General features: G+C 35.3%; 1 protein-coding gene across 5 annotated transcripts in view; it reads left to right on the forward strand.

Annotated features, from left to right (window-relative positions):
• Positions 1–13,113, forward strand: part of FNIP2 (folliculin interacting protein 2) — a 64,504-nt gene that overhangs the window by 41,903 nt on the left and 9,488 nt on the right. For 4 of the 5 annotated variants that reach the window (XM_087874876.1, XM_087874877.1, XM_034432854.3 and 1 more), the window contains 5 exons: positions 2,258–2,459; positions 4,180–4,268; positions 8,333–8,479; positions 8,572–8,741; positions 10,119–11,337. In XM_087874876.1, the coding sequence (XP_087731002.1) occupies positions 2,258–2,459; positions 4,180–4,268; positions 8,333–8,479; positions 8,572–8,741; positions 10,119–11,337 (1,827 nt within the window). Of the gene's footprint in view, positions 1–2,257; positions 2,460–4,179; positions 4,269–8,332; positions 8,480–8,571; positions 8,742–10,118; positions 11,770–13,113 lie in introns of all 5 variants that reach the window. The other variant, XR_015729162.1, reaches the window with a different exon arrangement.

Consider the following 13,113-nt stretch of genomic DNA (forward strand, 5'->3'; position numbering starts at 1 on the left):
AATGCAGCCTAATGCAGCCTTTAGCTGTTGTAGTACACTGCTGGCACATATTTAAGTGATTGTCCACTAGGACTCCAAGATTCCTCTCACAGTTACTGGCATTAAGCCATGTTTCACCTAGTCTTTAGCTGTACAGTTGGTTTTTCTTAACTAAGTGTAAAACCTTACTTTTTTTCCCCATTGGATTTCATTTTGTTAGGTAGGACCCAGTGGTCAAGTCTGTTGAGATCCTTCTGGAACCTCAGTCTGTCTTCTGAGGTGTTAGCTATTCCTGCCAGTTAAATGTCATCTGCAAATTTAATGAATTCCCCTTCTGTTCCTTCATCTAAATTGTTTATGAAGATATTGAAGAGTACTGGGCCGAAGACAGAGAATTGAGATAACCCACTGCCTACTACCCTCCATGTAGATGTAATTCCATTAAGGACTGCACATTGAGTGTGATTTGTCAGCTGGTTACAAATCTTCAATATCTCAGATTTTATTTTTCAGTATTGTACTGGATTGGGCTTTTATAATCATATTTTTCAGAGTTTCCCAAGCTTCTGGAGTTGTTCTCCCCTAGGATTTTCATCCATTGAATCCTTCCCAAGCTGTTTGTAAGTTTGTTGAAATCAGCTTTTTATAAATGTAAAACACTAGTTTTATTTTGTTCTGTTTTTGTGTTTGCATTATATTGAAGTCCAGTGTGACGTGGTCACTCTTCTCCAAAGTTCTTGCAACTTCAACTCCTTCTATCATTTCTTCTCTTTAGTAAGAATTAAGTCCAATATAGCTGACCCTCTAGTTCCCTCTTCTACCTTTTTGATGACAACATTGTCAACTAGACTGGTATGGAACCTGTTTGATCTTTCACTTAATGCAGAGTTTGTCTCCCGGTTGATGTCAGGGTAGTTAAAGTCCCCATTATTACTATGGTGTGTTTCCTATATTCATTTGTTAGCTGATTAACCAAAACTTCATCTATTTATTCTGCTTGTTTGGGTGGACTATAGTATACAACTATGGCAATGTCATTCTTTTACATTAAGCCATATGCATTCAAGAAGGCTTTCATCCTTGGTTTTATGCATTTCTGTAGTTGTGTAGTAATCTCTTAATATAATGCAACTCCCCCTCCTCATTTGTTAGATCTGTTTCTTTTGAACAGTTTATAGCCTTCCAGCAATTCCTTCCACTTGTGAGTGCCATCTCACTAAGTTTCAGTAATGGCAACTATATTTTACTTGCTCCATGTACCAGTACTTCAAGTTCATCCTATTTGTTCCGCAAACTTTGAGCATTTGTGTATAGGCATCTGAATTCTTTATGGCTGACCCTAGGTATGCTTCCTACATCTCCTGTTTTAGATCTGAGTTTTTCTTCCTTCCCATCTTCCTTGTTTGATTGATTGTCTTAGGGTTTATATTGGGCATTAGGTTCTAATGATCCTAAAGATTAGTCACACTCCTCCCTCAGTTTTAGTTTAAAACTCTTCGGATAAGCTGAGCCAATCATTTTCCAAATACATTCTTCCCAGTTCTTATGAGACGATGCAGTCCATCTCTTGCCAGAAGTCCTTCATTTAGATAATGCAGTCTGTAGTTTAGGAATCCAAAATTCTCTTGGTGGCACCATCCCTTAAACCAGTGGTTTGTTTCTAAAATCCTTTATTCCCTCATTGGATGTTGACCTTTTGTTGGCAGTACAGATGAAAAATGAAAGGGAAAAATATCCTTCTCTGTTTATGAACTTGGTCTAAACATCTAAATTGTGCTTCTATCTTAAGAAAGGTTATTTATTTAAAGGATAAGTGCAGATGGCAACAGCTATCCTCTCAATCCTAGGAGCCCCATTCTTTTTTCCCTCATTGACCATTCATTAGACAAGCAATTCACTGCTTTAGAAAATAGGAAGATACTTCTTGTGAAGGTTATTAAAAAGAAAATGAGATTAACTGAAATGTTGGAATTGACTGAAATGTTTACAGGGCTAAGAGAGTTCCAGCTAGGTTCATGCTTCTCTAAGCTACACTATGAGTTGTTTAGTTTTGGCTTAATATATGTGGAACCTAGTCTTTAAGGTTCTTCTTTATTGGTGAATCAATAAAGAAAATCTGATTGAATGAATCAGATCTAGACAAATAATGGCTTATCAAGACCTGGTTCTGTTTGACTGAATGGAATTCTTTGAGGGTATCATCTCACTATGCATCGATTAAAACACTTCAGGCATTTGCTAGTAGCTGAACATATAGTGCAACCTTTTTCTCCAATAGGTCAATTGAAGAAACATTCAGCATGGCAGATGAAAGTTGTGGCCTCAATCCTGCACTGATTCGAAGGAAGAAAATTGCCATCAGCATCATTTTCACCCTTCCTGAGAAAGAAGAGGCCCAGAGAAATTTCCAGGATTTCTTCTTCTCTCATTTCCCCTTGTTTGAATCACATATGGGCAAGCTTAAAAGTGCAACTGAAATGGTAAAGCAGTGAACAAATTTAGTTTCTATGCTTACAACCTCTAAGTGGGTAAGAATGATATATATATATATATATATATATATATATATATATATATATATATATATATATATATATATATAATATATATATATTAGGTCAGGGGTCTCCAACCTTGGCAGCTTTAAGCCTGGAGGACTTCAACTCCCAGAATTCCCCAGCCAGCTTAAAGTTGCCAAGGTTGGAGACCTCTGTATTAGGTTATATCTAGGAATTCTGTAACTCAATTCTTCTTCAGAATTTTACATGCTAAATTACCAAAACCTGTTATCTTTCTAAGAATTTCAGTGTCTGTTTCTCCTGTACTTCCTGAATGCTGTGAATATAGTCCAAATGGCCGACAGAAGGGTTTGCATGTAGAATTAGCTGTACATGCATATCCCTCAATATGATCCCTATGCAAGTAAATTTCTAGATTAGAAATTAATAGCTTTACAAAACATTTGTTCTAGATAGGTGCATTGTACTTGTGGCCATTAAAAACAGGACATTGAATCATGCCTGGGCTGGGCTGATGACATAGCCCTTTCCTGTGCTTTGATACAATATATATATAGGTCTGGATTACAGACCAGTACCAGTCTGTGTTCTGTTAAGAACCAGGCCACAGAGCTGAAGATGAGTAATGGGTGAGCGAAAGTGTGCATTCACAGGATATAGATTGCCTCCACCCATAGAAAAATTGTCTTCCACGAAATTGGTCCCTGGTATCAAAAAAGTTGGGGTCTGCTGATACAGGTAATAAATCTGAAGGAGGTTTAATTTACACCCAGTATTCCTCCTCACTTATAAATAAGGCCTACTTCATTTAAAGCCTTTTTATTTGAGTGCATGGCATGTGGTAGCTATTCCTGAACATAGTTTTTTTTCCTGCCTGCCTCTCACCATCCCATTCGCTCACATAGGGCTGCTCTCCTCAGGGTTCCGACGGCGAGCCAATGTCACCTTGCTGTGCCCAGGGGTAGGGCATTCTCTGTGGGTGCTCCCACCCTCTGGAATGAATTACCTACTGAGCTCCGGACAGCTCCTGATCTCCGCTCCTTCCGTCGGGACTTGAAGACTTGGCTTTTCAAACAAATAGGCTGAGACTGATTCCGGGCTTTATTATTTACTAGTAATTAATTATTTGGATTAAATTATGATTTTATTGTACTTGTTTCTTAACTTGTGTTCGTTGTCCTGAGTCCTTCGGGAGAATGGCAGCATATAAATACATGTAATAAATAAATAAATAGTTTTCAATGCATATACTCATTGTCCACTTTTAGGTGGCAAATGTTTTACTTGACTTTTTTCCTTTTACTGGAGTGGAAGGACCTAAAGGCTATACTGAGATGGGAACGATGCAGACTAGTTGAGGCTGTATCATATTCTTGGGCAGGGCTGAAATTTTCTAAGGTTTTTTTTTTATTATTATTTTGGGGGGTAGCCTACTTCTCCAGTTTTTGAATACAGTACTTTCTGATTCAAAAGGGCTCTAGAATTTTTTTAAAAAATCATTTTAACTGAAAGTTTAGGTCGCACATACTATTCTATAGAATTCTTTTCTTTGTAGGCAAATGCTAGAAAGAAGAAATTATAAAAACCTGTATCTCAAGTTTGGTTCTAAGCTTTTCAATATGCATCCCGAAAGGATCAGCTCTGCATTCATTTTTAACCCATTCTTATTTTTCCCCCTAAGGCTATGATCACATGTAGAAAAATAGCAGAAACAAACCAAAGAGTGCAAGTTTACATTAGCCGTATTATGGATGCACTGGATGAATTTAGGTGAGTTACTGTTATGTCAAATTTTATTGGGACGGACAAGATATGCATCTGTTCTTAAGATTCATCTATTTCACAACTCAGATCCTGTTCTTTCTTTTTTTTTTTACTTTTGTCCTTGCACTAACCTTCAGATGGTCCTCGACTTATAACCACAATTGAGATCAAAATTTCTGTTGCTGAGCAAGACAGTTGTTAAGTGAATTTTTCTCCATTTTACGGCCTTTCTTGCCACAGTTGTTAAATGAATCACTGCAGTTGTTAAATTAATAACATGGTTGTTAAGTGAATCAGGACTCCCCATTGACTTTGCTTGTCAGAAGGTCACAAAAGGTGATCACATGACCCCCAGGACACTGCAACCATCATGAATATATGGCAGTTGCCAAGAATCTGAATTTTGATCACGTGATTCTGGGGACGCTATAACATTTGTAAATGTGAAAAACCATCATAAGTCACTTTTTTCAATGCTGCTGTAACTTTGAACAATCACTACATGAACTGTTGTAAGTAGAGGACTAACTGTATATTCATGTAGATTTTAATGGAGATAATTTGAATCTCCCTCACTCAAAACTAAACATCTAAAGTGCAGGTACTAAAGATGAAAATGTTTCAAACTTGATTTCTGTAAAAAGTCAATAATAAATAGAGAATTCCTACTTTTATTTGTTGACCTCCTCCTTCTCTTTTTCTTCAGATCCTTCAGGCTAAGTTATGCTAGAAATGACCTTGTATGCAACATTACTTTCTGAAAGAGGCAAAAGACAGTTTGTGATTTATGGGATGGTGATGTCATTTCTGTTCTTTAAATACACACATCATGCACCTGAAATTCAGAAACATAATCCTTCATCCAGTGGTATTCTGGAGTATTGGCTGATTGTTAAAGTTTTAGGTATTAAAAGCAAAGCTGAGCCCCAATATCTAGTATGCAATTTTTTTTTGCAACAAATGGTGCAGTGGCAATGGAATTCTCAGAACTGGTTATTAAATATCAGCCTTTACCCATAGTAGAGCATCCATAACTTTATAATATATCATGATAGAATAGTTTTTAAAAAGCAAATCTGCCTTGTTGACTTCAATCCTGATAATTTCATGGACATTTCATGCCATTTACTTTGTGGCAATACAGAAGTAGTTTGCCATTGCCACCTTTATCGCTACTTTCCAATATGCCTGGGATTTTGTAATGGTTTCCCATCCAGGTATTAGTGAGGTCCAATTCTGTTTAGCCTTTTTGGAGTCTGTGAGATGCTCCTATTTCCTCTGATGCTATGTGTGCAGACCCAAATCTAAATTTAATCTGAAGCATACCTCTAACCCTAACAAATTGGATAGAATTTTTTTAAGTAAGACTTAAAGCTGCTGTTCTTTAAATATATGTTTATTGGTTGATTATATTAAGTATCTTCATTATGTATTTATACTATGATAAATGCTTCAGTGTCAAGGGATCACTATCAACATTTTTTCTTGACTTTATATATTTTAAGCCATTGTTTTCAAAATTGACAATTTTAGGATGTGTGGATTTCAGCTTCCAGAATTTCCCAAGATTCATGCTCTAAGCCCTCAGTTAGGCCATTCTGATCCCAGAAATCAATGGTACATAGTTGTATAAAATAGAAGCCTGTAGCATTTGTGACTAAATATTAGATTTCCAATTCTTCAGAAGCATCCCAAAGGTGCTTTTTTTCCCAAGAGGCAACTGGACTTTCTGTTTTTTTCTTTGAAAACATTTTGATTCTCATCCAAAAAGCTTCTTCAGCTTTGACTGGATGATCATTAATTAATTATAAAGTATCCTTTCCATAAGAAAATGTTTTGATTTTTAAAAAAATAAAAGATAAAAATTGGAAACTAGAGAGAATTAGAATGAATTAAAGATTACAATTAAAGGAGAACACTCCAACTCAATTTACAATTACAGAGTGAAGAATATTGAAGAATATTTGTGAACAGTGGATCCAGAAGTTAATTCTAAGAGTGTGTGAGATAGAATGTATTTAAAAGATATTATGGAAGACGAACAAGTTTTACCTGACAAGATCGAAACTGATTTGAAAATGTCAAGCTATAAGAATGACATGGAAATATGTTGCACTGCACATAGAAAAGAAACTGGCTGATGTTTTTTATAATTAAAAAGGATAAATAACAAACTAAGAGAATAACCTGGATAGTTTTTGTACATTGGATTTACAGGTTTGTTAAACGTTTTGAAGAATTTGTGAGCAGAGACAGAGAAAAAGTGAAAAATCAAGTTCTAGGACATATTTAAATAAATAGTTTGGAGGAAATAAAGGTCAAGATAATTAGAAGTAGCAATAGCAATAGCACTTAGACTTGTATACCGCTTCATAGTGCTTTTACAGCCCTCTCTAAGTAGTTTACAGAGTCAGCATATTGCCCCCAACAATCTGGATCCTCATTTTACCCACCTTGGAAGGATGGAAGGCTGAGTCAACCTTGAACCGATGAGATTTGAACTGCTGAACTGCAGCTAGCAGTCAGTTGAAGTAGCCTGCAGTACTGCATTCTAACCACTGCCCCACCTCGGTAAAAGAAAGGAATATATAATTGGATTATTTAATCAAGGTTTAAGTAGATATGTTATTCTCTTTGATAACCTTTATTGGTCTTTAAATGATTAGGACTAAAACAAGAGGTTTTAAGGATTCATTTATTAGATCATAGATATGACGGGGAAGAAAAGATCATTTGTATTTAAAGAGAAGGTGATAAATTAATAAAATTATTTATACTTGTAATGAAGGACAAAGGTCACTTCTTTTTATATTTTTTCTTTACTATATTTTTCTTTTCTATTTTTTATTTATCTCCACGTTCTAATTTTTATTTTTATTTTTTTCCATTGTATTAGTTGTTACTGTTGTAAATGTAATTTTAATTATGTAGGTAGGTAGGTAGGTAGGTAGGTTTTTGGTTATTCGGGTTTCTCCTGCGTAAAATTGGACACCAGCCTGAAGATGACGAATGAGACTTCGCCGAAACGTCGCCAAGACACTTCCAATTTTAAGCGGGAGAAAACCTGAATAACCAAAAACCTACATACAAACACCCGCGAAAACCTCAGTTACTAAAACTCTCCTGTTTGTGTGTGTGTAACCTTTCACTGGGCAAAAATGATGCATTATAGAACAACAATTTTTGAACCAAAGTATCTCAAATGGGTAACTTACAGAATGTGTTCAAAATCCTGTCAGTTCTGTGGAGTTGAAATTTTATAAAACATTTTGTAACCTAAATATTATCATAAAACATTTCATCACACAATACAAACTTCCATAAAACATTTCCTATAGTCAGTTCCTGATTTTTCACCATGCTATATACAGTAGTTTAACGTGGGTTATTTTCCAGGGCGATATTTCTCTGAATATCTCTCTGAATTTTGCAGTGAAGGCAGTACATTAGAAGCTCTGCCACTGTTGAGGAATTTGCCAAGGAAATGTCTCTGAAACTACGACCCAATGGGTCATAGGTCATCTAATTACCATTAACAATTTATATCCCACCTTTTCTTCAGGAGCTCCGGGCAACATCCACAGCACTGCCTATTTTTCCATTCAGCAACTACTTTTTGTGGTAGATAGACCTGAGAAATATTAACTGGCCCAAAGACTGCTTTCAGACTTGCACTGCTGGATCTCCAAAACCATCAGATCAATTTGTGTCTCTACCCTGCTGAGCAAAATATATCTCTAGTACAATGTGGGAAGCTGCTAGAATTGAAAGAAATGCAAAAATTTGGCAAGAATGTCATTTATTTGGCAAGAATGTCAAACTTCAGTCAAATTAGCAAGTAAATATAAAACTTGAAAAGTGAGTGGCTGGTATGAAAGAAGTACATTGAGCTATTTTGGTTATACATAGAGAATGAATGAGGATAAATTGAAAAATACATAAAGAAAGGAAGAGTGAATAAATTAAGAGGAAGAAGCAGCAGTTTTGCTTGTTCTCCCCATTATGGGCAAAATATTTTTATATTTGAACCATTTCCTCTTGTTAAAGCTAACGTCCTTTTCTTTTGGTAGAACTACAATACGGAATTTATACACAGTTCCAAGGATTGCAGAACCTGTGTGGCTTACTATTATGTCCTGTGCTTCAGAAAAGAATCTGTTATGCCAACACTTTCTCAAGGAATTTGCTGTTTTGATAGAACAGAGCAGCAAAAACCAGTGAGTAATCTTGTTTTGTGTTGCTCTCTAGTTTGAATGGGAGGTTTATTGCAGAGATATAATTTTGTTTCTGTTGCTACTTATTTTTATAGGTTTTTTGCTGCTCTATTAACAGCAGTGTTAACTTATCACTTGGCCTGGGTCCCTACTGTGATGCCAGTTGATCATCTCTCCATCAGGGTTTTCTCTGAGAAACATGCCTCACCATCTGTGAACATGCTGGCAAAATCACATCCCTACAATCCACTTTGGGCACAGCTTGGTCAGTACAAAAAATTCATATCTAAATTCGAGATGACTCTTTAGGCATGGAAGATTTTTTTTCTGGAAAGAAATGTGCTCATATGCACAAATGTTGATTTATTTTAAGTTGTTATGCCACCAAATCCTGTGGGATTTCCAGCAGTTAAAAATCCATGAAATGTTCATGACAGGAGGCAACATTAAAAATAAATAGCTCAACCATAAGAACATACATACATCCAGGGCTTTTAATCAAATTCTGATAGAAAGCGCTGCCTTTTTGGTTTGATAATCAAAAATTACCCTGTAGTAAGATAGGAGGCCAATAAATTTAATAATAAATAAATAAATAAATCCCTTTAAAGTAGATAATGCACGTACCTGTAATAAATGATTATTATAGATGATATTCCAGAAGATCATTCAAAATTCCACTGAGCAATTAAAAATTACTTTTTCCAGACTTTTTTTGTAAACAAGATTCAAATATCTAGTATCAAATATAATGACTTTTTCCTTCCAATTAGAAAATTATTAAACTAGGTTTGTCTTGTGAGTCACATTGTTACTATCATGATGCATGCCCTCTAGCGGTTACTAAATAGCTTGCACTCTACAAAATTGGATTTAATTCTCTTTTGACATTCTTATTAATGAAACATAAATGCAAAAACATTGTCATGAAACACATAATCTGAATCACTTAAGTGCCATGGTTTATAATAATACTTTATCTCAGAGCCCAGTAAAAGCATTGTGACATATACATTAAATCATTCTGGATCCTAAATTGGAAGTCACATCACTTTCTCTCTCCCCCAATCTGGAGTAGACATTCAATTCTTATGCTTATAGAAGTAGAGTAAAGGGATGTTTTTGTGCAAAAATTAAATGTGGGGCATCCAGTCATTATATTTCATCTTCAACATTTCTAGATAGACTTGTTCAGATCTTCCAGAACTCAATTTTACAGTTATGCTATTAGTATTTAAATCAGAAGATTGTTTTAGCAGTAGTTATTATGCTACCATAATAGATATGCTGACAATAGATTTTAGTTGTCTCATCTAGTTGCTATATCTGTGAGATATGCATTTTCAGATATATTTTTTTTTGAATTGGAGTTCTTTGCATAATTTGGCAAAAAAATATTTTTAGTAAATTAAATTCTGTTGAGTGTTAATCTTCCTCTACTGAAATAAGTATTATAAAATTGAGTTACTAAAGTGGATTTTTTTACTGAGATGTAGGTTTATCATTTAAGGTGAAATAATAATATCTTAGTGCTTTCATTCTTTTTGTAGTTAGGTTAAACAAATAGATTAGATATTTGGCATTGGTCTTTGACGTATATTAATTTTTTAATTTTTTTTCTTTGCTCACTGTGCTTATTTAGGTGATTTATATGGTGCTGTAGGTTCACCAGTCAGAATGACAAGGACAGTGATTGTTGGAAAACGTAAGGATTTTGTTCAGCGCATTCTGTATGTTCTTACATATTTCTTACGGTGCTCTGAGTTGCAAGAGAATCATCTCATCTGGAATAGGCAACTTGACAAAGGAGAGCAAGCTGTGAGTGGCAGGAAAATTATAACAACTCTAGAAAAAGGAGAAGTTGAAGAATCTGATTATGTGGTTGTCACAGTTCAAAACGAACCTGCTCTTGTACCTCCTGCCCTGCCTCGAAAGAATGATGCTGCTGCTGTTGTTGCTGCGGAACATGAATGCTGCTTTGAATCTGGCTGCTTCAAGGGCAAGCATGAGAGGCTGAATGCTGAGGGCAGTTCTGAAGCATCCCCACACTTCTCCAAAGTTAGCTCTCCAAAAGGAATTTTAGGAGAAATTAAGAAAGGGAAAAGTTTAGTTAATTCAGAAACTACATGTGGAAGGCATGGTATATTAGAGAATTTAACCGCAAGAATGAATGAGGACAAGCAGCACAGTGTAACAGGGCAGTTGTTTCAAAACTTGACAGCTGTTCCACATTCTAAGAAGATTGCCCAGGCGTATTCTCAACTGGAAAAGGTTACCTTTCAGATTGGAAGCTCCACCTCACCAGAATCTGATTCCAAAACCCAAAGAATGGAAGTAAACAAAACTTTGGAGAAACGCAGAAGTAAAACTAAATCTCTATGTGCTCTATCAAGCCCATTACATATAACATCCAGGGCCCCACAAGAGAAATCTGACTTACGTCTTAAAACCTGCACTAGCCAGAAAGTTAGGGAATCAGAAATGCCAAGGGCACCTTGGCTGCTACCAGTTCCACAGTCTGTCATTCTTGATAGAGAAGTCAGAATGGTAAACCTGGGAAAACTAGATCAAGTTTATAGTAGAAGCTGTGAAAACTTTGAGAGAAATTCTCTTGACTGTGATTCAGGAAGTTCTACTGATGTACAGAGGTCTGGCCGAGCAGTTACTAAGAACATCCCCTGTGGGGAGGTTGAAAGCAAACTCCATTGTAAAATGGAGGAGAACATTCCTAGAAACGAAAGTTCTGATAGCGCTCTTGGGGACAGTGATGATGAAGGTTGCACGTACATTCCAGATGAGCAGTCAGTCACTGTTAACTGTAGACCTGAAGAATTTTTAGAAGTGGAACTTGCTTTGCCAAGGTAAAGAAAAAAATAATAATCAGAACTACTGAGGGTTGTTTTAGTTTTTGTTTCTTGCACTGTTCTGAGAGACACGGGTAGTGAGGTGTAACCTGTTTTTTCATCATCCCCACCTGATCCAACTGATTCTTAGCCAAAACAATGGAATTTTAGGCTTAAATCTTAAGGTGCGGAAAGGTGCATTTCCTGAGTAATATAGTGACAGTTTTTAATATGCACTAATGTTTATAACATGAGAAACTGTATGCTTATTGTTGTTACTTTTACATATATGCTATCCCATTGTGTTATTTTCTTTCTGGAAAAGAAACATTATATCAAGTGCAAAAAAGAAGGAACAAATAGTAAGCCAAAGAATTCAAAGGCATGAAGAAAATTGCTAAGACTGTTTTATACCAATATAATTCACCATATTCTGTATCTTTGCTTCCAGTAAATTCTTATACAAATTAATAATTGCATTTTCTTTATTCAATTATTCACTTCTTTCTCTTTCCTCATGACACATTTAATTCTCTTTCATATATTTATTCATATGTTCATTATATCTACAGTGTCTGTCTGTCTGTCTGTCCGTCCGTCCATCCAAACAGATCAACATGCTTTTTTCTTACTGGCCACTCACTTTTTTATTTGATCCACATATATTCAGCTCCCAAGTGTTCTTGACTACCCCTTGTACTATCACACACATTGTATAAGTATCCTCTTCACCCTATATTCAACTGACTTTAATGTTTCTCCTGACATACCCAACCATCACTCCCTAATAACAGATAACACTCGTATACCTAGATATTTCTACCTATTTCAGCAATGTTAATTCGTTAATTTTAAAATGTTGATCAATTTTCAATTGTTATCTATGATTTCCTATTTTCATACCTACCTGTGATGGCCAGGATATCCATTTATGTTTTCTGACATACATTTAAACTTTTCATTTACAATTAAATCTACACCATCATGTCCCTGCATGTATTTATCAGCTTTATTACTCTACTTTAATTTGTTGTGATTACATTTTATTTTATTCTCATACACTATATGAAAATTTATACTTGTTTTTTCTTCTTGCGTTTCATTTATTAATTCCCATATGTTACTAATTTTTCACAATCCAATCTTCCATATGCACTGAATTTCAACAGATACTATTGGTACTTCATGGCTTTGGTCATTGAGGTTATCAAAAAATACTTTGTAGTAACTGAAAGTATAGACCAGCCTTCTTTGTCTGTATCACATGCAGCACTTGCACATAATGGTAAGGCCAGTATTAGTCAGCTTAGTACATTTTGACTAGTAGGCTGAAGTGTAACCAAAGCTCAGTTTTATCCCAAGGACACTCATCATAATCAGCCCAAACTAATATGTCTAATCTGAAAAGGCTTTAAGCCAACATAATGATTCCATCAAACTGTTAGGAAGTATATGTAGTTTACTGATACACGCTTGTTTTTGTTATTAAAATAATGTTAAGTAATTTAAAATTTGTTTTAATTTATTGTTACAGGTATTTCTCAATTTATGACTACAATTAAGCCCAAAATTATAGTTGTAAATTGAGACATTTATTAAGTGAGTTTTGCCCCATTTTATGACTTTTCTTGCCACATTTTTTAAGTGAATCACTGCAGCTGTTAAGTTAGTAACATGGTTGTTAAACGAATCTGGCTTCCCCATTGAGTTTGCTTCTCAGAAGGTCACAAAAGGTGATCACGTGACCTCTGTACACTGCAATCGTCATAAATATGAGTCAGTTACCAAGCATCT

Source organism: Pantherophis guttatus, chromosome 8 (assembly GCF_059756535.1).
Source record: "Pantherophis guttatus breed Tessera chromosome 8, ASM5975653v1, whole genome shotgun sequence".
NCBI classification, from domain to species: Eukaryota; Metazoa; Chordata; class Lepidosauria; order Squamata; family Colubridae; genus Pantherophis; species Pantherophis guttatus.